Source organism: Nycticebus coucang, chromosome 14, assembly GCF_027406575.1.
Source record: "Nycticebus coucang isolate mNycCou1 chromosome 14, mNycCou1.pri, whole genome shotgun sequence".
NCBI classification, from domain to species: domain Eukaryota; kingdom Metazoa; phylum Chordata; class Mammalia; order Primates; family Lorisidae; genus Nycticebus; species Nycticebus coucang.
Genome location: NC_069793.1, coordinates 3,148,943 through 3,174,628, shown reverse-complemented (window position 1 = coordinate 3,174,628; position 25,686 = coordinate 3,148,943). Strand labels below are relative to the sequence as shown.

The following is a 25,686-nucleotide window of genomic DNA, read 5'->3' as shown; positions in this document are numbered from 1 at the left end:
GAGCCTGAGGAGCAGGCGGCCAGCAGGAATCCTCCCAGGCTCCCCGCGCAGCCCTCCATCCCCCACCCGCATTTGGACCGGACCCCCCACCTCGCTGGCCCTCGGGCCCGGGCGCAGGTGCAGGTGCGGCCTCCCCAGCCCTCTCCCACCCGGGCGCGGCCCATTGCAGCGGCTATGGCTCGAGGAGACGCCCCGCAGGACAGGTGAGATGGGGACAGAGTGGGGTGTGTGTGGGGACCCGAGTGGCCGTGGGCAACGCAGACCTGCTGCCTTTGGGCGTTCCTAGGTGCAAAGAAGACCGGTCGAACTACAGTTCCCATCAGCCGACTGCCTCGACTGCCTGAGCGGGGTGATGGGGCCTGTAGTCCGCTCTCCGGAGGGGCGGCCTGGGAGACCGAGGGCAGGCCGAGACGGGTGCGTCCTCGGGGTGACCTTCTGACTGATCCCTACAGCTACCACCTGGTCGGGATCAGCTTCTTTATCCTGGGGCTGGGCACCCTCCTTCCCTGGAACTTCTTCATCACTGCCATCCCGGTGAGACTCGCGGCTGGAGCGACAGCCCCATGGCCACGACCACCATCCGTGCCTGCAGCCGCCTTGGACCGAGGCTAGCTCTGCGCTTTCCCCGCCACACCGCCTGTGTTTCCTCATAATGCCAGTTTGTCCGCTGCAGCATGGAGCCTCAGACAGGGGAATGCTTCTCTCCAGCTAGGAAAGCCAAACTTTCAGAAATGCCCAGACAACAGAGGGGGAAGCCCACCAGCTCAGGGGGTGGGTGAAGCCAGCAAAGGAGCAGCCACCCACCTCCTCTGATTGCCTTATTTCTGAGCCAGTCACTGCAAAAGCGAGTTATCAAAGCTTTTAGTTCTCTCTGAAATAGCACGAATTAGAAACATTTATTCAACAGACTTTTAATGTGCACCTACTGTGGACCAGGAAACACAACAGAGGGCTTAGTCTGCATGAAGCGCTCCTTCCTTAAAGGGGAGGCCGACATGTGAGGCTCTCATCACTTCGGGAGCGAGGTATCATAGTCAACACACACAGTGTGTTCCAGGGTATCATAGTCAATGCAAGAAATTTCCAGATGCCTCTTGGGTGCCCAGCTCTGTGCTGGACCCAAAGGTAAATCACCCCCGGTCTTGAAAGCAAGCAGGGCCAAAGAGCTATTAATAATGTAACATGACCTGTGCCAGCCCAGGCTGGGGCAGGGCACTTCGGGGGCCCAGGGAAGGAGGAAAATGCCTTCTGTTTCATGGAAGAGATTTATTAAGTTGGGAGCAGGCGTGCATAGGGTGGAGGAGAAGTGGTCAGGAGGAGGGGGCATTCCAGATCAGGTGACAGCCACGCACAGCAGGGAGGTAGAGAGGACCACCCAGTTCAGAGAACTGCCCAGAGCCCAGGGTGCCTAGTGGTCAGCGGGGAAATGGAGCACAAAAGGGAGACCAGGATCTCTTCTAAAGGGCCCCAAATAATGCTCCAACAGGACTTTGCCTTGTGGGCAGTAGGGAGACAGGGGTGGGGGAGAGTTAAGCAGAAGAGTGACAGGATGTGTGTTCCAAAGAGAATGCAGTTGCTTGGTACCTGGGCTAGAGCCTGGCTTACAGTAGGTACTCAATAAGTAGCCATGGAATGAATGAATCTAGAAGCTGCTGCAAGACTGGAGTGGGGACCAGAACCAGAACACTAAAGAAGAGGGGTTGTTAAAGCTGAACCAAGCCTGGGAGGAGGGGCGCTCTGAGGGGTTGGGCTCTGTCCCATTCAGCTATCAATTCAGTGTGTCCAACCCAGTGTGTAGGAGACAGTTCAAGGACAAAGCAGGTGGTCCCTGAAGACATCGACGAACATCGCAGGCATAGGAAGGGAGGTGGGGGAGACTGGGGGTCTTGACCCTTCTTTGTCCCACTTGGCAGTATTTCCAGGGGCGGCTGGTGGGGCCCTTCAACAGCACAGCCAGGACTCTGCACACCAACTACACAGATCCTGAGGACTCCTTCAACTTCAACAACTGGGTGACGCTTCTGTCCCAGCTGCCCCTGCTGCTTTTCACCCTCCTCAACTCCTTTCTGTACCAGTGGTGAGAGGCATGCCTGAGGTCCCGTCCTCTGCCAAGGACCACCCCCATCACCCCTCTCCCACCCCCACTCCCTGCCCAGCCTGGGCTGAACCTTCCAACCTCCTCCCAAGCCCTTCTCCCCTGCCCTGCCCAGGCCCAGCTGATCCACTCCACCACCCCTCCCGAGCAGCATCCCTGAGGTGGTGCGGATTCTGGGCAGCCTGCTGGCCATCCTGCTGCTCTTTGCCCTGACGGCTGCCCTGGTCAAGGTGGACATGAGCCCCAGGCCCTTTTTCTGCATCACCCTGGCCTCCGTCTGCCTCATCAACTGTGAGCACCTCTGTTCCCTCTCCACCTCCCCAGACAGCCCACACGGGCTTCAGCCTAGCCTCTTCCTCATAATTGAAAGGGCCTGACATACTCAAGAAGGGAGGCAGGTCTTTATCACCCATACCCCTGATAAAGAAACTGAGGCCCAGAGAGAGAGAGGAAATCACTTGTCACAGGCCCCACTTGTCAAAGCAACCTCAGAGTAGTCCTGCAGACCAAGTGCTGCACCTCACAAGAGGATGGATGGGGGTTGGCCCTCCACAATGCCCAGAGTCCCTTGAAAAGCCCATCCCCCCCAACCTAGTGCAGAGTCCCATCTACCCTTCTGATCCCTCCCCTGAGGAGGGCACCCCTGAGGCCTGCCTAGCTGGGCAGCAGCTGGTCCCTGTCCCTTCACAGCCTTTGGTGCAGTCCTGCAGGGCAGCCTCTTCGGGCAGCTGGGCACCATGCCCTCTACCTACAGCACGCTCTTCCTCAGTGGCCAGGGCCTGGCTGGAATCTTCGCCGCCCTTGCCATGCTCATGTCCATGGCTAGTGAGTAAACTTGGATGGCTGGAGGCTAGGATGGCCTCTGAGTTTCGGGGGGGAGCAGAAAGGTAGATGTGGGGGTGAGGTGATGCAGTGGGGGCTAGCTCTGGGCCCTGCAGTGAGGTGATTATGGGGAGGAGCGGGTTAACCTGGGGCCAGGGGTGGGACTCCTAGGGCCACCTGGTGTGTGGCAGCAGGTTGAAGTTGAGGGAGAGGGAATAGGTTTGGGATTCAGGCAGACTTGAGTTTGAATCATTTTACTGCTCATTGGCTGCGAGCGCTGAACAGGGCACGTAACCTCTCCGCCGTTACCTGCCTGCATGACTCTTACTGTTCCCTGCTCAGATTGCTCTTGGCACATAGTGCTCAGCAAAAGTGACACATAGGGGAAAGGCTGGTCTGATGAGATCCTGGAGTTTGTCAGTGAAGGGAGGAGTGAGTGAGGCTAGGAGGGCATCTGGAAGATGCATAGCAAGAAGTGGGACAAGAGGGCGGCGCCTGTGGCTCAAAGGAGTAGGGCGCCAGCCCCATATGCCAGAGGTGGTGGGTTCAAACCCAGCCCTGGCCACAAACTGCAAAAAAATAATTTTTTTCTTAAAAAAAAAAAAATAATAAGTGGGACAGAAGTTGGAGGCCCTGTCAGGGGCCATGGCTCCAGCTGCCTCTCTGCAGCTGAAGTTTCTGCCACAGGCGGCATGGACGCCCAGACCTCTGCGCTGGGATACTTCATCACACCCTGCATGGGCATCCTCATGTCCATTGTGTGCTACCTGAGCCTGTCCCACCTGGTGAGCCTGCTAGTGAGCTCCGAGCCCACCTCAGAGTGTCTCAATACAGCCTTGAGTCTGGGGCCCTCAAAGAAGTCAGGGGAGGCAGAGGAGACCAGGGTTCAGCCCTCATCCCCAAAGGAGTCTGCCCCCAGGGGACCCCAGACTCTAAGCCAGTGGTGTGAGTCAGACACCTGAGCCAAGCCAGACTGGGCCGACACTTTCCTATGCTTCTACAGAAGTTTGCTCGCTACTACCTGGCCAAGAAACCATTGCAGGCCCAACCTCAAGAGCTGGAGACCAAAGCTGAACTCCTCCAGTCTGGTAAGCCAGAGACCCTGCTGGGGAGGTGAGAGACCCAGAAGAAGCTGGAGTCACCTCCCCTGGGAAGCATTGCCCTCTGTCCCTATGAGAGCCCTACCCGTAGCAGCCTTGTGTGAGCAGAGGCAGGAGACCAGGGAGAGAAGTCAGTAGGATTAACGTCAGACTCAGTTGTCCTCCTCTCTGAAATGGGGAAGCAGCGGAGCTTCATGCTCCAGGTCCAAAGGCATCTGAATCTGAATCTGGTTTCACAGCATCCAGCTGTGTGGCCCTGGGCAAGTCACTTAATCACTTAAACCCTCAGAGCCTCAGTTTCTCACATGTAGAGCAGCGGCAGCGACATGATCCATCTAAGGCACTTCCCTCACTGTCGGCATTTGTGCACGCACCAGGCTGGGGTAGGGACACTGCTTTGTTTTGCTTTGCTTTAGACAGAGTCTCATTCTGTCACTCTCGGTAGAGTGCCACGGCGTCATCATAGCTCACAGCAACCTCAAACTCTTGGGCACAAGTGATTCTCTTGCCTCAGCCTCCCAAGTAGCTGGGACTACAGGCCCACACCATGATGCCCAGCTAGTTTTTCTGTTTTGAGTAGGGACAGGGTTTTGCTCTTTCTCAGGCTCATCTCCAACTCCTGAGCTCAGGCGATCTGTCTCAGCCTGTCTCAGTCTCCTAGAGTGCTAAGATTACAGGCATGTGCCACCATGGCCAGCGGGAACACTCGTTTTCACTGCTTAAAACCTCCTTCTGATGTGCCTGCCTGTCCAGAAACCTGGGCCACAGGCATGATCTCACTCACCCTCCCCTCTTGCCCCAGATGAGAAGAATGGGATTCCCCACAGCCCTCAGAAGGTAGCCCTGACTCTGGATCTTGACTCTGAGAAGGAGCTGGAGCCAGAGCCAGAGCCAGAGCCAGATGAACCCCAGGTGCTGGGAAAACCTTCAGTCTTCATTGTCTTCCAGAAGGTCAGATACGGGTTATGGTCCCCCCCCACACCCCTGGGAGAGAAGGGGGCTTTAGTGCTCACAGTGTCTACACTAAGGGCACAGGGTCATAGCAAGTCAGGGATACAGCTGGGCCAGGCCCCAAGTGACCTGCTTCTGGACAAGAGGGCAAGGCCCCGGGACTGCTCCACCTGCTCATGGCCCTGCCTTCGGCCCCCAGATCTGGCTGACAGCGCTGTGCCTTGTGTCGGTCTTCACAGTCACCCTGTCTGTCTTCCCTGCCATCACAGCCATGGTGACCAGCTCCACCGGTCCTGGGAAGTGGAGTGAGTGTTGGGGTATAGAAGAGGGTGGGTTGGGGGCACATGAACAGAGGGAGAGGGAAGTTGGGGACCAGGTTGAGCTGCCAGCATCCCCTCTCCCAGGCCAGTTCTTCAACCCGGTCTGCTGCTTCCTTCTCTTCAACATTATGGACTGGCTGGGGCGGAGCCTGACCTCTTACTTCCTGTGGGTAAGCACACTGAGTCTGGGCGAGCTGATGCTTTAGGAAGCAGTTGGGATCAGAGGGCACAAAAGAGCACAGAGAGGTGATTTTCCAAGAGTCTGCCAAGTGGTCTGGCAGCAGGTCTGCTGGCCGAGTGGCAGTCAGCACCTGTGCTCCTTGAAAGCAGAAGCCATGTCCAGTTGACCTCTGTGTCCCCAGTGTCCATCCCAGTGTCCCTATCGGCGCCCAGCCCTCAGCATTCTGAATGTTCTGCAGAGATTCCTGCCTTTGGTGAGAGATTGGACAAGATTCCTAGTTTGGGGATGCTTTTAGCTACAGGGCTATTTCTTTAAATGAAATCTTCCAAGGAAATATAATAAATACATTAAGTCAAAGAGGAGGTGCTCAGTGCCACTCGGTAACCTGACCGCTTCGACCCCAGAGGGTTCTTCTGTTCAGAGGGGTGTTCTGAGGAGCCAAGTCTGAAAACCATAGGTGCTGTCTGAGGCCTCTCTCAGTTCTTCCCTGAGAACATGTTTGAGCTTGGGAGAGACAGAGGCAGCCCAGGCCAGGCCCTGGTCACTGGGTGTTCTCTAGAGCGCCGGGGCTTACAGGGTAGGGCAGGTCAGAAGAGGTCGGGAGTGACTGACGGTCTATGTATGGGTGTCTGGAGGTGTTGCTGGAGCAGACCTGGCTCCAGAGACCCTGCTCACCCCACCTCTCCCACAGCCAGACGAGGACAGCCGGCTGCTGCCCCTGCTGGTCTGCCTGCGCTTCCTGTTCGTACCACTCTTCATGCTGTGTCACATACCCCAGAGGACCCGTCTGCCCATCCTCTTCCCACAGGACACCTACTTCATCACCTTCATGCTGCTTTTTGCCATCTCCAATGGCTACCTGGTGTCTCTGACCATGTGTCTGGCACCCAAGTCAGTGAGGGGGGATGGTCTGCCAGGGAGGGAGGGGACTTCTACCCCTGGCCAGCCCCTCAGCTGTCCTCAGGCCTCACTGGTGTCCCCTGTCAGGCCCTAACTACCGGGAAAAGCAGAACTGGGCGCCTAGTAGAATAGTCCAGGCACTGGTTCTGGGGCCGTTCTATGGGCCTCAGCTTCCCCATCTATAAAACAAATGGGTTGGCCTGTCGTCCCTCAGGGTCCATCATGCTCCAAAGTTCTCAGTTGAAGGGGAGCTAAGGTTTCAATCAAAAGCAGTGTTCAGGGGCTGTTTCCTTGAGGAGGAAGGGAATTGAGGACCCAGAAGGGCAAGGGTGAGAGGGAGGACAAGTGGGAAAGGCAGTGGAATCTGGACTCCTACAATGCTAGACCCTTAGAGATACTCTTGTCATTTTACAGATGGGGAAACTGAGGCCGAGGAAGCAGGGCCTAATTACAGTGGCACAGGGCTTGGGTAAAAGCCCAGACCAGACGTGCAGAGGGCCTTGGGCTGGTTCTGGGTTTGGGCACAGCGTCTTTTAAGAGCTCCTATTTCTGCTGTTCTAGGCAGGTGCTGCAACATGAGAGGGAGGTAGCCGGCGCCCTCATGACCTTCTTCCTGGCCCTGGGACTCTCCTGTGGAGCGGCCCTCTCCTTTCTCTTCAAGGCATTGCTCTGAAGCGGCCCCCTTCATGGCACCTCCTCCTGGAGCCGGGATCCAGCCCAGGGGGAACAGGAGTGGGCACAGGCCACTCCTGGGCTAGGCCTCTGGGTCTGGGGGTCCCAGGAGAGGCAACAGTTGCTGTCCATCCTGGCTGGTGATCACCTGGGGTGCTGCAAGGACAAATTCACCACCAGTCACTCTAGCCCTCACCTGGAGCAGCTGGCTCACGTCAGACCTCACTGAAAGGGGATCATCAGGGACAAGGGGCACAAGGCCATGGCCCCCCACCACTAGGATAGCATTTGTCAGTTGTCACCAGAGGCTGCCAGGAGGCCTTCCCCAGGGTGTGCTGGATGTGGCCCCTGACTCAGGCCAGAGTGGGAGGTGGGTGTGCACAGAGGCCTGGGCTCTGAGCCTCAGTGTTTTCATGCCGAACTGACTGGCCCCCTCCCTGGCGCCTACCTGGGCCTGTGTCCCAGAACTGCAGTTAGCCTGCTTGTGTGCACCGCACTTCACAGTCTACAAGCTCTTCCACACTCACACTCTCACTGAAGCCTCAGTGAGGCTCTTGGAAGGAGCTAGGCAGGGATTGTGCTGGCCCCGTTATGCAGGTGAGGAAATCAAGGCCCGGAGAGAGGACTGGTCCATCCCTCTCCCTGTGGGTGCTATTGCTGCCTGCAGCCTGCTTCTCCATTTGTCATAGGGCTCAGGGCAGGAGCCCTAAGTACTTACTCCACCTTTTTGCTCAGTTTCTCTGTGACCCTGCCCCTGGGTCTAATAACAACTCCATTCATTCATATGATGTATGATGAGTTCGCTGAGTTGTTTCCAAAGTGCTATTTGTTGTGCTGGCCTCAATGAGCTGGCTGGGCTGGGTTGGATGATTGCAACCACTTGACAGATGGGGCAACTGCAGCCCTGAGAGGGGCAGGGATTGGTGGACAGCTCTGTGCTGGGTCCTCTGCACCATGTGATAACTGGGGATTTGCAAGGGGCCCATGCTCCTAGGCAGAGCACCAGGCTGAACAGACAACTGCTGCTCTCCATCTCCGGCAGCCCCTGGACTCTAACTGGCATCTCTGCCTCCCCAGGGCTGTTCCTTCTTGGATCAAGCCTCAGAGAGGCTGTTGGCCTGGGCAGGGCTTTGGCAACCCAGCCAATTCTACAGACAGAAGGACGAACTGCTGCCTCCCTTGTGCAGCCAGCCTGGAGAAAAGCCAGGGCTTCTTCTGCCCCCCTGCCTTCCTGCCTCCTGGAAATGCTCACTGAGCACCTGTTGTGTACTTAGAGATGAGTCAGGACAGGGCAGCTGCTCAGAAGCCAGAGACTCTTTTGATACCATAGAGGAAAGGAGGCAAAACACAGCCTTGGTAGCTAAAATAACCCACAGAGCAAACCCCCAAGTAAGGATTCATTCTTTTGACCGCTGTTCACAGACACCTGCCCTGTGCTAGGTCCTGACTAGTCTGGAGACTAGTCTTGAGACCCTGAAACAAAGAGGGTCCTTGGGAGACAGTCCTTGCTCCCAAGGCCATGGGATACAGAATGCAACTTGTGATAGACAGGCAGGCTTTCTGAAGTTCCCGTGGCTGGGCCTTGAGGGATAAACATAAATTTGCTGGGCTGAGAGAGGGAAGGGGCAGAAGCTGAGCAGCCACAGAGGGAACTATTCCTGAAGTCCAAGGGGAGGTGATGGGGCTAAACAGCATCCTGGAGAGACGAGGATGGATCCAGGAAACAGGAGGATGGCTGCCTTGAGAGACCAGTTAGCCTTGTGGTTGAATGGATATATGCTGACCCAAGTCCTGAGTTCAAGTTTATGCCTTTTTCCTTATAAGCAGTGGGCACCTGGGACTTGCCTAACCTCTAGTCCCGGAGAGAGGCAGAGTAGTTGGAGTCTGAGGGGTATCTTGCAAAGACCAGGAGGCTTAGCTGTACCCCTTGCCTGGAACTGGTGGGAGCAGCACCCCAACACTTGCTAGGTCCCCTTCTCATTTCTTTTATCACTGCCTTCTTTTGTGTTTAATGTGGATCACACTTGTAATCCTTATATTTCAAGAAGCTAAGATAGGAGGATCGCTTGAGGCCAGGAGTTTTAAACCAACCTGAGCAACAGAATGAGAAACTGTCTTTACAAAAAATAAGAATATTATCTGGGTATGGTGGTGCACACCTGTAGTACCAGCTATTTGGGAAGCTTAAGTAGGAAGATTGCTTGAGCCCAGGAGTTGGAGGCTGCAATGAGCTGTGATCATGCCACTGTTCTCATGCCAGGGCAACAGTGAGACCTTGTTTCAAAAAAACTGCTAAACCAAAAAATAGCTGGGCGTTGTGGCGGGCGCCTGTAGTCCCAGCTACTCGGGAGGCTGAGGCAAGAGAATCGCTTCAGCCCAGGAGTTGGAGGTTGCTGTGAGCTGTGTGATGCCATGGCACTCTACCGAGGGCGATAAAGTGAGACTCTGTCTCTACAAAAAAAAAAAAAACAACAACGAACAACTGTTGTTTAGTGTAACCACTTTCATCAATGATCTTAGCTAGATTTTCTGGATAACTTGCTGTAGCTTCTACATCAGCACTTGCTGCTTCACCTTGCTCTTTTATGTTATAGAGACGGCTTCTTTCCTTAAATCTCTTCTAGCTTCAAACTTTTTCTTTGCAGCCTCCTCATCAATCAACCTTCATAGATTGTAAACAGAGTCAGAGCTTTCCTCTGGATTAGGTTTTGGCTTAAGGAAATGTTTATCTTCTTTTTCTTTTTTGTAGTTGAGATTTTATTGGTTGTGTTGAGCATCAGTACAGACATTTCAATTTGTATACACAATTCTTAACATATGTACCTAAAATCTAAAAAGCCATTTATTGTAATCCTTTTTTTCCTTTAAAAGTATTTTATTTCTTGAAAAAGTCTTCTATGATACAAAACTCAAAATAGAAAAAAATACACTTTGAAAATGAGTACATACTGTAAATGTTACCAGTACAGTTTCTTGTTCTTGTGTTTTGTAATTTATTTTACATAAAATTTCTTTTACCATAATGTCAAAAAATAAATGCTAAAATTCCTTTATAATACAAAAAACAAGTACCTAAACATAAACAAAAAAAATTTTTTTGAGACAGAGTCTATGTTGCCATTGGTAGAGTGCGGTGGCATCACAGCTCACAGCAACCTCCAGCTCCTGGGCTTAAGCGATTCTCTTGCCTCGGCCTCCCAAGTAGCTGGGACTACAGGCATCCGCCACAATGCCCGGCTATTTTTTGTTGCTGTTGTCATAGTTGCTGTAGCTGGCCTGGGCTGGATTCGAACATGGCCAGCTCAGTGTATGTGGCCAGCACCATAACCACTGTGCTATGGGTGCGGAACCTGGCCAGCCTCCGTGTATGTGGCTGGCACCATAACCACTGTGCTATGAGCGTGGAGCCTAAAAATTTACATTAAAAATTAAAACAAAATATTTTCTCCCTGGAAGTTTGGGCCAAGAACATGGGCGCGTATTATACACAGGAGCACATGATACATGGCAATATACGGTACCTGAGTTGTGTTCCCCACCCACTCAGTTCTTTGCCCCTAGAACCTACATTTATTGTTATATTTTGTATCTTTCTAGAGCCTTGATATGCATACATATAATGCTTTGTTTTAAACATTTGTTTTAAAAATCTTACAAAATCTGCTCAACACAAATTTTAAATATTTCAGCAATCACATCTTTTTTTTTTATTTTAAGTTTCTACACACATCTTTTTTTAAATTTTAAATTCCTTTCTTTTTTTTTCTTTTTTTTTTTTTGGCCTTGGCTCTGCTTTATTGACTTCAGAGCTCCCTTTGAAGAAAAACAAACCACACATACACAATAAGAACTGGAACTAGATCCAGGCTTGTGGCACCTGACTCCAGAAGAATCCCTTAACCAAGATGCATTTATATAAAAGGCAGAGGAAAAAAATGAGGCAATGTGGTTCTGAGTCAAGGGTCAGCCTATTGCAGCAGTCAGCGAAGGCATGGACGGGTTGTGCTTCTTTCTCCTAAGTGCGAGTGCAAACTACACTACTGTGGGTGAGCGTCAGGATAAGTTTTCCATCACTTAGCTCCTGCACAAGTGTCGTCTCTTGCCTCTTCTGCAGGTGGACAAGTTTGCCTCCATCCAGTGTCCCAGTGGACTTGACCTTCCTGTCATCTGCTGTTGTCTCATCAACCTCTACCCCAAGCTTAAAGCTGATCTCTGTGTTCTTGAAGGTGCTGTGTCTGTAGGATGACAGTGTCCCCATTCTTTTGGATGACTGTGGCAGGCTTGGTCATGTTGGCCACCTGCCTCATAGCAAAACTTACCCCAATTGACTTCATGTACTCTTCGAAATTCTTGTTATCCACTAGCTTCCAGGTACCCAGGAAGGCATCCACCCTGGTGCTGTTGGGCTAGGTTGAGAAAGCAGCTACGAGAGGGCAGGCATGCAAGGACTCTAGACTAGCCTACATCTTAAATTTCTATAATCATATCTATTAATTTTCTTTCTCTAATAGCCCCTGGCTAATGTATTTTACTTAGGAAAGGCATCCATACTCCAAGACTAATATGATTTTCTTCTAATACTTTTATACTTTATATTTTACATGTACATCTTTAAACCACCTGGGTTTTTATAGTTGAATAGAGTATGAAATTTTATTTTCTTCAAAGTGGGTGGTCATTTAATTGCTTCAATGTTATTTAATCCATCCTTTTCAGCAGATGCAAATTACTTAATATTGGGGCCCCAAGCTCCCAGCCATCAGTAACAACTGCCAAGGATGGCTTCATCCCACAAGTCCCTCTCCTCCAGGCCTTCGTTGCCAGGCCCCTTCTTCTCTCTACTAGACCTTCTTGCCTCTTTGGCCACATCTTCATCGTGGTAGCTCTTCTTTCTGTGTTTGGCCCTCTCTGCACTGAATGGCTCCACCTCTGCCTTTCTCTTGCTGAGGCCCCTGTTCTCTTTGTGGGAATCTCCTTTGTCCTGGTGGTTCTTCTTGGGTTCTAAGTGCTCCACCCTGGCTGCTCCCCCTCCCCTGTCTTCCCTGTACCATGTCGTCTGGCCTCTGTCTTGCTGGCCCCCCTGATGGACACTAATACGGTATTCCCAGGAGAGGTGATGGGTTTCTTCCCTGCTTTGAGCCCTGAGGGGGCCTGCATTCACTCCTTGCACAGGTGGGCTTGGAAGCCACTGGCATGTGAAGAAATGGTCATGTATTTTCTGGCAGTGGTTTAGAGAGTCCACTCTTTGTCTGGTGTGATGAATTTCAGGCAAGGGAGGCACCTGGCTTTTCACTGTTTTCAGCCTTTTTGTAGGCAAATTTGGAGGTAAAATTTAGGGAGCCTTGTGAAGGAGAGTCCCTGGTCTAGCATTGGAAGTCTGGGGTCAGTGTGGCCCATTTCTGGGTATGCAAAGTCTTCTGTCACCTTTGTAAAACAAAGCTTTGGTTGTAATCCTCTGGCTTTCTGTTTTCTGATATAATCCTCAAGCTTATGTTGAAAAGAATCATAAGACTCAGAATTTTCCATTATATTCACCATGCATGAATCTCCACTGGAATCACCACAATACATTAGTGAGAGAAAATCCCATCAACAGATGGAACCCTCACCTCCTTAAGTCTGTAAGTCTTTGTGTAAGTAGAAGTCCTATGGGCCCCACAGTGCAGAGGTCCACTTGGCTACAATCTCAGAAGGAAGTAAGGAGCCCTAGCCCAGGGTGGAAGTTTTACTCTGAGCTTCAGGAGAAGCTATTGTAATTCTTTTTTAAACATTTATTCCAGTGACTTTTCAGATTAAAATTTGGAGGCAAATTTTCCTTAAGAGGATACCAAGTACCAGTATCTTCGAATGTTGATACGCTGTTAGGTAAGTCCCACCAATCCACACTTCATTACCATATGCTACATGCTCAGATTTTCAGTCCTTCACAGCACAGCAACAAAGTGATCAGGAAAACAGGAGCACCACAACCAAAGATATTACAGAGTGTACATAGTTCTGACACGGAGAGCCATGATCATGGGAGTGGTTTTCTTTAGGAAACAATTCTAGTACAAAACAACATGGGAATAGAAGTAATTTAAAACGTTCACACATCAAATGCAGGACTGGGACTCCACACTGCCATTAGTATGCTTCGTATTACAGGATATAAAAACTAACCTCCATCTATAGAATGTTAAGCTCACACCCAAGATAGTCACAGCCTCCCATTAATTCAACATCCCACACTATTTTCTGGTTGTACCAAAAAATAAACAACCAGCAAATGATTTCACCTCTTAAAAAAAAGCAATTTACACTTAAAAAATGGGATGAGGTGGGATTCCCTCCTTCTTAAAAATGTTTCTAGAGCTACTAAAAAACTTGCATTTACAAAATAGTTCATAAAAATATTCCTCTGGATTGTACAAGAAGGGAGACAGGGACCACTGATAAGACATGGTATATGATTTTAATCAGACCTGGCTTCTTCCTCTCCTGCTTCGTCAGCGGCTGGATCCTCCTCAGTTTTAGTTTCTCCGTTTTCTGCTGGTAAATCTTCTTTAGTTTCTTGGTTAGCCACTCCAGCCTGCTTTCCCTTTGCTCCTCTTTTCCCTTTCCGTTGCACTTTTTTGTCTGAAGATTTATCCCTTGCTGCTGCCTCTTTTGGCTTCGTTTCCGCTTTTCGCAGGAGCAGGTTTAGCTGACAACCGCGCCGACCTCCTCTTGGGCTCTTCCTTCCCCGCTGCCCTGGCAGAGCTGACCTTCCTCTTGGGCATCTCGGCGGCGGGCAGGGCGCGTGCCGGGTGCCTGGGGCCGCGGCGCCCAGCGCCTTCGCGAAGCTGCCGCTCCTCCCGCCGCCCGAGCTGCTGAGACTCGCGGCGGGGGCGCTGGGAGAACTGGGTGGAACTCAGGAAATGTTTATCTTCTATCCAGATGGCTCAGATTTTCTCCCCATCGGCTATAAGGCTGTTTTTCTACCTTATCTTTTGTGTATTTGTTAGAATAGCACTTTTAATTTCCTTCAGGAACTTTTCCTTTGCATTCACAAGCAACCTTTTGGCATACGCCTGTTTTGTGTTTTTTATTTGTTTGTTTTGCTTTGTTTTTGAGACAGAGTCTAACTCTGTCACCCAGGGTGGAGTGCTGTGGCCTCATAGTTCATAGCAACCTCAAACTCTTAGGCCCAAGCGATCCTCTTGTCTCAGCCTCCCAAGTAGCTGGGACTACAGGTGCCCACCACCCACCCAGCTAGTTTTCTATTTTTAAAAGAAATGGGATCTTGCTCTTGCTCAGACTAGTTTCTAACTCCTGAGCTCAGGCAACCCACCTGCCTCAGCCTACCAGAGTGCTGGGACTACTGGCATGAGCCACCGTGCCTGGCCAGCCTACCTTGGTTTTTAACATGCCTTCCTCCCTGAGCATAATCATTTCTAGTTTTTTCTTTAGAGATCTGTGACTCTTCCTTTCACTTGAACATTCAGAAGCTGTCGTAGGGTTACTATCTGACCTAATTTAAACATCGTTGGGTCTCAGGGAATGGGGAGACCTGAAAAGAGGGACCAAGATGGGAGAATGGTCAGTCAAGGGAGAGTCAGGACACACACAGCGTTTACTGCTTTTGTTTGTCATCTTATATGAACTTGGTTCATGGTGCCTCAAACAATTATAATCCTAACATCAAAGATTACTGATCACAGATCACAATAACAGATATAATAATGAAAAGTCTGAAGTATTGTGAGAATTATGAAAATGTGACACAGGGATGAAGTCAGCACCTGCTGTTGGAAACTCAGCAGACAGGCCTGCTCAGCACAGGGATGCCTTCAACCTTCAACTCGCATAAAATGCAGTGTCGGAAAAGCACAATAGCACAACATGCAAAAGTGTCCCTGTACACAGAAATAAAAAGGACTATAAGAGAACATTATGCCTTGGTGCCTGTAGCACAGTGGTTACAGCACCAGCCACATACACTGAGGCTGGCGTTCGAACCTGGCCTGCGCCAGCTAAACAACGACAACTGCAACAAAAAAACAGCTGGACGTAGTGGTGGGCGCCTGTAGTCCCAGCTACCTGGGAGGCTGAGGCAAAAGAATAGCTTATGCCCAAGAGTTTGAGGTTGCTGTGAGCTGTGATGCCACTGCACTCTACCAAGGGCGACATAGTGAGACTCTGTCTCAAAAATAAATAAGTAAATAAATAAGAATTATACACCATAACAAAGTGGGATTTACTCCAAAAAGGCAAGGTAGTTCAACGTAGGAAAATCAAAGTAAAACACTCTATTAATAGAATGAAAGGGACAAAATACGTGATCATCTAAACTAACAACACAAAAAGCATGTGACAAAGTCCAACATGCTTTCAAGATAAAATTAATGAACAAACAAGGAAACGTAGATGGGAAACTTCCTCACTCTGATAAAGAACATTTAATGAAAACTCCACAAGCGATATAATGCTCGATGATAAAAGACTGATAGCCTTCTCCCTAAAATTAGGAACAAGACAAGGATGCCCACTTTCACTATTTCATCTATTCAACATTTGCTGGAAGTTACAGCTAGTGCGATTTGGCAAGAAAAAGAAATAAAAGGCATCCACGTTGGAAAGGAAGAAGCAAAACTGTCTATATTCACAGAAGTATAATATATACAAATGTAAAAAAATCATAGGAATACACCTAGACACACACAAAACTATTAGTGTTAATAAATTAATTCAGGGGCAGCACTCATAGCTCAGTGGGTAGAGTGTCAGCCACATACACTGAGGCTGAAGGGTTTGAACCCACCTGGGCCAGCGAACAATAACAATTGCAACAAAAAATAGCCAGGCGTAGTGGTGGGTGCCTGTACTCCATGCTACTTGGGAGACTGAGGCAAGAAAATCACTTAAGCCGAAGAGTTTGAGGTTGCTGTGAGCTGTGATGCCACAGCACTCTACCCAGGGCAACACCTTGAGACTCTGTCTCAAAGAAAATAATAATAATAAAAATAAAAAATAAATAAATGAATTCAGCAAAGTTGCAGGATTCAAATTAGCATAAAATTTTTAATTGCATTTGTACACATGAGCAAAGTACAACTTGAAAAGGAAATTGAGAAAACAACTCTTTTTACAATAGAATACAAAAGAATAAAATACCTAGGAACAAACTAACCCAAGAAGTAAAAAAATTGTACACTGAAAATTACAAAACATTGCTGAAATAAATTAAGGAAGACATAAATAAATGAAAAGATATTTCAGGTGCATGGATCAGAAGATGTGCATTGTTAAAGTGGCAATACCACCCAAGGTGACACACAGATTTAATGCAATCCCTATAAAAATTCCATGGTCTCTTTTGCAGAAATAGAAAATCCTTTTCTCAAATTCGCATGAAATTGCAAGCAACCCTGAACAGCCAAAACAACACTGAAAAAGAACAAAGTCATCCAATGTACTCAATACTAATATGAAGAGAAAAACTCACTTCAATTCAAGTTGGAGGGAGTGGGAAGGAGGGAAGGAGGAGAGGTGAGGAGGGAGAGAATTGATGTGCTCCCGCTTAAAGGGCACAATGTAAGTATATACAGCACACCTTTGGGTGCAGGACACAACTACAAGAGGGACTTTACCTAACAAATGCAAACATTGTAACCTAGTTGTTCATACCCTCACACTAATCTGAAATAAATAAATAAATATAGGGAAAAAAAGAAAAAGAAAAAGAACAAAGTTAGAGGATTCATACTTACTAATGTCAAAACTTACCTCAAAGCTACAATAATCAAACCTGTGTGGTACAGGCATAAGAATGGACATATAGACCAATGGAGTAGAATTAAGGAACCAGAAATAAATCTACACATCTATGACTAATTGAGTTTTGACAAAATTTCCAAGACAATGGGAGAACCAGCTTCTTTAACAAATGTGGGCCCTTACCATAAGCAAAAACTAACACTAAATTAATCAATGACCTAAACATAGGAGCTAAAACTATAAAACTCTTAGAAAAAAGTAAGGGCAGGGCAGCAACCTGTGGCTCAGTGGGTAGGACGCCGGCCCTATATACCGAAGGTGGTGGGTTCAAACCCGGCCTTGGCCAAACTGCAACAAAAAAGTAGCCAGGCATTCTGGCAGGTGCCTGTAGTCCCAGCTACTCGGGAGACTGAGGCAGGAGAATCGCCTATGCCCAGGAGTTGGTGATGCCACAGCACTCTACTAAGGGTGATAAAGTGAGACTCTGTCTCTACAAAAAAAAAAAAAAAAGAAAGAAAGAAAGAAAGAAAGAAAAAGAAAAGGGCAAATCTTCATGACCTTGGATTTGGCAATGAATTCTTAGATGTGACATCAAAATTATGAGTAACATCAGAAAAAATAGATTAATTGGGGCCAGGTATAGTGGTTCATGCCTGTAATCCTAGCACTCTAGGCAGCCAAGGCAGGAAGACTACTGGAGGTCATGTGTTCAAGACCAGCCCAGATAACAAGATGCTAATCTTTTTTTTTTTTTTTTTGAGACAGAGTCTATGTAATCCTCAGTAGAGTGCCATGGCATCACAGCTCACAGCAACCTCAAACTCTTGGGCTTAAGTGATTCTCTTGCCTCAGCCTCCAAAGTAGCTGGGACTACAGGCACCTGCCCCACGCCCGCCTATTTTTTTGTTGTTGCAGTTGTCATTGTTGTTTAGCTGCCCCAGGCCAGGTTTGAACCCGCTAGCCTCAGTGTATGTGGCCAGCACCCTACCCACGAAGCTCCAGGCGCCACCCACAAGATGCTAATCGTTACCGAAAAATTAAAAATTAGCCAGGTGTGGTGGCATGCACCTACAGTCCTAGCTCTCCTTGGGAGGTTAAGGCAAGAAGATTGCTTGAGCCCAGGGGTTGAAGGTTGTAGTGAGCTATGATGATGGCACTGCATCTCGCCGGGGCAACAGAGTGAGACCCTATCTCAAAAAAAGAGGAGGGGGCTTAGTTCCAGAATCTATAAAGAACTCTTTCAATTCAGTAATAAAAAGACAACCCAATCAAAAATGGACAAAGGACTTGAATAGACATTTCTCCAAAGAAGATATACACATAACCAGTGTGAGAAAAAGACACTCAACATTATTAATCATCGGAGAAATGCAAATTCAAATTAAAAAAGATACCACTTCATGCCCAAGATTACAGTATTATTTCTTTAATGGCAAAAATCAAATGTTAGCGAAGAACTCTTATACATTGCTGGTGAGATTATAAAATGGTATAGCCACCATGGAAAACAATCTGACGGTTCCTCAAAAAACTAGGCATAGAACTACCATGTGACCCAGCGAGTCCTGTGCTAAGTGAAAGAAGCCAGACACCAAAGGCCACATGTTCTATGATTTTACATATTTGAAACATCTAGAAGAGACAAATCCACAGAGGCAGAAAGCCGGGGAGTGTAGAAAGTAACTGCTTAATGGGCATGGGATTTTCTTTGGGGTGATGGAAATGTTTTGGTACTTGATAAAGTAGTTGTATAACATCCTCAATGCCACTGAATTGTACACTTTAAAATGGGTAATTTTTTTGTTGTTGTTGCAATTTGGCTGGGTTCGATCCTGCCACCCTCAGTATATGGGGCTGGCGCCCCACCCACTGAGCCACAGGCGCTGCCCTAAAATGGTTAATTTTAAATTATGTGTATTTTACCTCAATTTTTAAACAAAAGTTATTTAGAATAAAAAAGTGGCCTATAATCCTAGCGCTTGGGAGGCTAAGGCAGGTGGATTGCCTGAGCCAGAGTGAGACCTCGTCTCTTAAAAAAAAACTAGCCAGGCATTGTGGCGGGTGCCTGTAGTCCCAGCTACTCAGGAAGCTGAGACAAGAGAAAAGCTTGAGCCCAAGAGTTTGAGGTTACTGTGAGCTGTGATGCCATGGCACTCTACCAAGAGTGACAAAGTGAGACTTTGTAAGATAAAAAATAAAATAAAATAATACCTTGCTCAGGACCACACAGTACTATCTGAATTCCAAGTTCAGAGCCTACACTCTGCCCTGTTTTCCAAGAATAGTACCTAAGAGACCCCTGGGTTCCATGTGGGACAGTGGGTGGACAGCCAAGCATGAACTTGTTGATTCAGACAATATTTTAGTCCTTTCAGCACATGAAGGCAGCCTTGGGGGCAGCTACCAAAGCCAGACCATGTAAGCCACATAGCACGTGGAGGCTGGCGAGGGTGACAGCACTCTGGGAGGAGGGAGACATGAGGGAAATGTACACAACTCTTTTGAACAGTGGTTGGGAGAATTCAGGGTAGGAAAAGTCTTTGATCTGGGCTGACATATGACAGGACCTCAGGAAACTGTAGCCATTGGTCTTCACCTTGGGATAAGTGAAGAGTTAATATATTGTCTTCTAGCCTCAATCAGACCTTTAAACGACTTGAGACCGCCCCTGGTTGAAATTGACTGGGCGCTGGAAGATACCACGTGTGAATGGCTCAGTCTGACATGGCACCAATTCAGACCTCTAAAGGGTGGGTGGCAGTGGGTCTAGGCAAGAGAGACCAACTGGAAAGGGAGGTGGAGTGGGATGTGTAAGGCCTGTGAGTCTGGCGTCTGGCTGAAACAGTGGAAGGGAAGAGAGAGGAGCCCAGGGGCCTGCATAAAAGAGCAGTAGAGTCTTATAGTTAATTTTATGTGTCAACTAGGCTAGGCCACAGGACTTAGATATTTGATCAAACACCATTCTAGATGTCGACAAAGGTATTTTTTAGATGAGATTGACATTTAAATCAGTAGACTTTGAATAAAACAGATTTCTTACTCTCACATTCAATATACCTGGCAGTGACCTGCATTTGGTCTGCACTGAGGACACCAGCAGACCCCTTCCTAGTGGTTACTAACACTGGGCTTTGAGTCTCCCACGTCCCAGCCAGTCCCTCCCTGCAACCAGGCACCTCTGCCCACAGCAGCAGGCTTTTGGCCACCTTCCGGGGCTTCCATGTGATTTCCCGTGATCTTGATACCTCAACAAGTATTGACACCTGCTATGTGCCTAACATTTTGTGTGTGTTTGGAGAGCTGTGGGCAGATAACCAGGCGAATCTTATTAGTTGAGGTGGCACATGGGTACTGTGTGAGCACTACAGATGAAACAAGAATGCTGAGAGTAGGGAGTAGCTAGGGAGAAGGTGGGGTTGGGACTCTGGCAAAGAGAAGACTATTTGCAAAGGGAGAGCCACTCTGATGTTCTAGCCAATTGTCACTTTGTGGGAATGCAGGCCTGGCATTGCCAGATCTTCCAGAATTGTTTTATTTTACTATTTTTTTTTTTTTTTGAGACAGGGTTTCACTTTGTCACCCTTGGTAGAGTGCTGTGGTATCACAGCTCACAGCAACCTCAAACTCTTGGGCTTAAGCGATTCTCTTGCCTCAGCCTCCCAAGTAGCTGGGACTACAGGAACCCGCCACAATGCCTGGCTATTTTTTATTGCAATTGTCATTGTTGCTTAGCTGGGCCAGGGCCAGGTTCGAACCTGCCACCTTTGGTGTATGTGGCTGGCGCCATAACCACTGTCCTAAGGGTGCCGAGCCCAATCTTCCAGAATTCAAATCAGAAACTGAAAATGAATACACATTCTTCTCATCAACCCATGGAACATCCTCCAAAATCGATCACATCTTAGGTCACAAGTCTAACCTCAGTAAATTTAAAAGAATAGAAATTATTCCTTGGATCTTCTTGGACTACCATGGAATAAAAGTTGAACTCAGTAACAGGAATCTGCATACTCATACAAAAACATGGAAGCTAAATAACCTTATGTTGAATGATAGCTGGGTCATAGACAAGATTAAGAGGGAAATTACCAAATTTTTGGAACAAAACGATAATGAAGACACGAATTATCAGAACCTCTGGGATAACGCAAAGGCACTCCTAAGAGGGAAATTTATAGCACTGCAAGCCTTCCTCAAGAGAAGGGAGAGAGAAGAAGTTAACAATTTAATGGGACATCTCAAGCAACTAGAAAAGGAAGAACATTCCAATCCCAAACCCGGAAGAAGAAATAACCAACATCAGAGCAGAATTAAATGAAATTGAAAACAAAAGGATTATACAACAGATCAATAAATCAAAAAGTTGATTTTTTGAAAAGGTCAATAAAATAGATAAACCTTTGGCTAACCTAACCAGGAAAAAGAGAGGGAAATCTCTAATTTCATCAATCAGAAATGGCAAAGATGAAATAACAACAGACTCCTCAGAAATTCAAAAAACTGAAGGAAACTGACCAATACTTGGAAGCATGCCACCTTCCAAGACTTAGCCAGAATTAAGTGGAAATGTTGAACAGGCCTGTATCAAATTATGAAATAACATCAACTATACAAAATCTCCCTAAAAAGAAAAGCCCGGGACCAGATGGCGTCACATCAGAATTCTACCAAACCTTTAAAGAGGAACTGGTACCTACATTACTCAACCTTTTCCAAAATATAGAAAAAGAAGGAATACTACCAAACACATTCTATAAAGCAAACATCACCTTGATCCCAAAACCAGGAAAAGACCCAACAAGAAAAGAAAATTATAGACTAATATCACTAATGAATATTGATGCAAAAATATTCAACAAGATCCTAACAAACAGAATCCAGCAACACATCAAAAAATTATATACCATGACCAAGTGGGTTTTACCCCAGGGTCTCAAGGCTGGTTCAATATACCTAAATCTATAAATATAATTCAGCACATAAACAAATTAAAAAACAAAGACCATACGATTCTCTCAATTGATGCAGAAAAAGCTTTTGATAATATCCAACATCCCTTCATGATCAGAATACTTAAGAAAATTGGTATAGAAGGGACATTTCTTTTTTTTTTTTGTGGTTTTTGGCCGGGGCTGGGTTTGAACCCGCCACCTCCAGCATATGGGACCAGCACCCTACTCCTTGAGCCACAGGTGCCACCCAGAAGGGATATTTCTTAAACTGATAGAGGCCATCTACAGCAAACCCACAGCCAATATCATATTGAACGGAGTTAAACTGAAATCATTTCCACTGAGATCAGAAACCAGGCAAGGTTGCCCATTGTCTCCACTGCTCTTTAACATTGTAATGGAAGTTTTAGCCATCACAATTAGGGAAGAAAAGGCCATCTAGGGTATCCATATAGGGTCAGAAGAGATCAAACTTTCACTCTTCACAGATAATATGACTGTATATCTCAAAAACACCAGGGATCCTACTACAAAACTCTTAGAAGTGATCAAGGAATACAGCAGTGTCTCAGGTTACAAAATCAACACTCATAAATCAGTAGCCTTTACATATACCAACAATAGTCAAGCTGAAAAAACAGTCAAGGACTCTATTGCGTTCACAGTAGTGCCAAAGATGATGAAATATTTGGGAGTTTATCTAACAAAGGACGTGAAAGAGAGAACTATGAAACTCTAAGAAAAGAAATAGCTGAAGATGTTAACAAATGGAAAAATATACCATGCTCATGGCTGGGAAGAATCAATATTGTTAAAATGTCCATACTACCCAAAGCAATACACAATTTTAATGCAATCCCTATTAAAGCTCCACTGTCATACTTTAAAGATCTCAAAAAAATACTTTGTTTTATATGGAATCAGAAAAAAACTTGAATAGCCAGAACATTACTAAGAAATAAAAACAAAGCAGGAGGAATCATGCTACCAGACCTCAGAATATACTATAAATCGATAGTGATCAAAACAGCATGGTACAAAAACAGGTTAAAAAAAAAAAGAAACAAAAACAAAAACAGAGATGTAGATGTATGGAATAGAATAGAGAACCAAGAGATGAACCCAGCTACTTACCATTATTTGATCTTTGACAAGCCAATTAAAAACATTCGGTGGGGAAAAGATTCCCTATTTAACAAATGGTGCTGGGTGAACTGGCAGAGGAACTGGCTGGCGACCTGTAGAACTCTGAAACTGGACCCACACCTTTCACTATTAACTAAGATAAGACTCTCCTTAGATTAAAGATTTAAACTTAAGACATGAAACTATAAAAATACTAGAAGAAAGTGCAGGGAAAACTCTTGAAGAAATCGGCCTGGGCAAATATTTTATGAGGAGGCAATTGAAGCAGCATCAAAAATACACTACTGGGACCTGATCAAACTAAAAAACTTCTGCATAGCCAAGAACACAGTAAGTAAAGCAGACAGCCCTCAGAATGGGAGAAGATATTTGCAGGTTATGTCGTCGACAATAGTTACAAACCAGAATCCACAGAAAATTCAAATGTATTAGCAAGAAAAGAACAAGTGATCCCATCTCAGGCTGGGCAAGGGACTTGAAGAGAAACTTCTCTGAAGAAGACAGGTGCACGGCCTACAGACATATGAAAAAATGCTCATTATCCTTAATCATCAGAGAAATGCAAATCAAAACTACTTTGAGATATCATCTAACTCCAGTAAGATTAGCCCATATCACAAAATTCCAAAACCAGAGATGTTGGCAAGGATGTGGAAAAAAGGGAACACTTCTACACTGCTGCTGGGAATGCAAAGTAATACATTCCTTTTGGAAAGATGTTTGGAGAACACCTAGAGATCTAAAAATAGACCTGCCATTCAATCCTACAATTCCTCTAACAAGGGTCCTCAAACTTTTTAAACAGGGGGTCAGTTCACTGTCCCTCAGACCGTTGGAGGGCCAGCCTATAGTTTAAAAAAAACAAAACTATGAACAAATACCTATGCACACTGCACATCTCTTATTTTGAAGTAAAAAAAAAAAAAACGAGAACAAATACAATTACACTGCCTCATGTGGCCTGCGGGCCATAGTTTGAGGACCCCTGCTAGGTATACATCCAGAAGACCAGAAAACACATTATAACAAAGATATTTGTACCAGAATGTTTATTGCAACCCAATTCATAATTGCTAAATCATGGAAGAAGCCCAAGTGCCCATTAAACCATGAATGGATTAATGAATTGTGGTATATGTACACCATGGAACAGTATGCAGCCTTAAAGAAAGATGGAGACTTTACCTCTTTCATGTTTACATGGATGGAGCTGGAACATATTCTTCTTAGCAAAGTATCACAAGAATGGAAGAAAAAAGTATCCAATGTATTCAGCCCTACTATGAAACTAATTTATAGCTTTCATATGAAAGCTATAACCCAATTATAGCCTAAGAATATGGGGAAAGAGGAAAGGGAGGGGATGGGAGGAGGGAGATTAGGTGGAGGGAGGATAATTGGTAGGACCACACCTAAGGTGCATCTCACAGGAGTACATGTTAAACTTACTAAATGTAGAATATAAATGTCTTAATATAACTACTAAGAAAATGCCATGAAGGCTATGTTAATCAGTGTGATGAAAATATTTCAAATTGTAAATAAAACCAGCGTGTGGTATCCCATGATTGCATTAATGTACACAGCTATGATTTTTAAAAAAACCCTGAAAATGTGGATTTTACATGAAATCTCTGAATTCACTAAAGTTAATTACTAATGTTTTTAAGTCCTTATTTTTAAACACGGAGCAGGTTAAAGAAAACACATCATGATGGTTAATCTGACTTCTGAGGCTCCAGTTTGGAAGGCCTGTGCTTAAGGGATCTGCACTTGCCTTTCTCCCCTCTTTGGCAAGGGTCGCCAGTGAAAACCTTCAAGGACGGTACCTGTGTGTTCTTCAATGCCCTATTCCTGGTGCCTAACATAGACTCTGGCAGTTGCTTAACAGGTGCTATTGCCCTGGGCTGCAAAATAAATGTTTTCTAGTCACTCTCCAACTCAACCACCAGGGCATCCTACTGCCAGTGGGATAACTGCGCAGACATCTTATCCTGGCATTTGAGGCCCTCTCCAGTCGGTCCCAATGTACCTTCCCAAGACTCAGAGCACTCTACCCTCTAGGGGCCGCCCTGACTGAACTGGAAAGGTTGAGTGTTGATTACATGGCCAATACCTGATTTAGCAGCAGCCTCTCTTTCTAAAGAGTCCATGGGTAAACAAATATTAAGCACCTTCTGTATTACGGTGGCTGGTGGTGGACTGTTGGAGGCTTATCTGCCTAGAAGGGTTTGTGTGTGTTGGGGTAGGGGCATGTGGACACGAGGTCTTCACCCTGAGAGAAGAAGTGGGGGTATATCAGTAGTCTGAGTACAGTAATAAATAATCAAACACCACCACCACTTCCCCTGCCAAGTTCCACTACTGCAGATGGGGAAGGGGATGGCTCCGGTGGGGGCTTCTCTAATTCCTGCAGAAAACATATTGGCCCCCAACTTAGCACTAGCCAGATTCCCAGTTCCAGTCTTTTCATGTATGGCTGACCCCCGGGGCCTCTTTCCAGGGAGAAAGAACACCAGGCCTTTGCCCCGCGCCATCTAAGTGTGAGCAGCAGGGACACAGAGAGTGGACAAACAGGAGAGAAAGCCCCGAGTTGGACCGAATTCCACTAGCACGCCCAATTCAGCTTTCTTCAGTTTGCTGCTCCAGATAGGCGGGATGTGGAAAATTAAGACGCCCATAAAACAGTACCGACGAGGATGGGATTCGAGCCCACGCGTGCAAAGCACAATGGATTAGCAGTCCATCGCCTTAACCACTCGGCCACCTCGTCCCGCATTCGACACCTCTCTCCACATTCTCTTATCAC

At 47.0% G+C, this 25,686-nt stretch overlaps 1 protein-coding gene, 1 non-coding gene and 1 pseudogene across 5 annotated transcripts; 1 reads left to right on the top strand and 2 right to left on the bottom strand.

Moving 5' to 3' along the window:
* On the top strand, nucleotides 1-7,839 carry SLC29A2 (solute carrier family 29 member 2). 4 transcript variants are annotated; one of them, XM_053562194.1, is made up of 12 exons: nucleotides 6-203; nucleotides 453-534; nucleotides 1,914-2,077; nucleotides 2,247-2,386; nucleotides 2,786-2,920; nucleotides 3,605-3,702; nucleotides 3,921-4,005; nucleotides 4,820-4,968; nucleotides 5,168-5,273; nucleotides 5,373-5,458; nucleotides 6,161-6,360; nucleotides 6,931-7,839. In XM_053562194.1, exons 1-12 carry the CDS (start codon nucleotides 175-177, stop codon nucleotides 7,040-7,042), a joined length of 1,386 nt encoding a protein of 461 aa, XP_053418169.1. In that variant the 5' UTR covers nucleotides 6-174; the 3' UTR covers nucleotides 7,043-7,839. The 4 variants fall into 4 exon arrangements, with proteins under 4 accessions (XP_053418171.1, XP_053418170.1, XP_053418169.1 ...); XM_053562198.1 differs by having other exon boundaries at nucleotides 12-203; nucleotides 287-534; XM_053562196.1 differs by lacking the exon at nucleotides 5,373-5,458 and having other exon boundaries at nucleotides 1-203.
* On the bottom strand, nucleotides 7,124-25,656 carry LOC128565302 (fatty acid-binding protein, heart-like; annotated as a pseudogene).
* On the bottom strand, nucleotides 25,569-25,650 carry TRNAS-GCU (transfer RNA serine (anticodon GCU)). Its single transcript has one exon. It is a non-coding gene; the product is annotated as a tRNA-Ser (tRNA).
* Nucleotides 25,657-25,686: the final 30 nt, after the last annotated feature.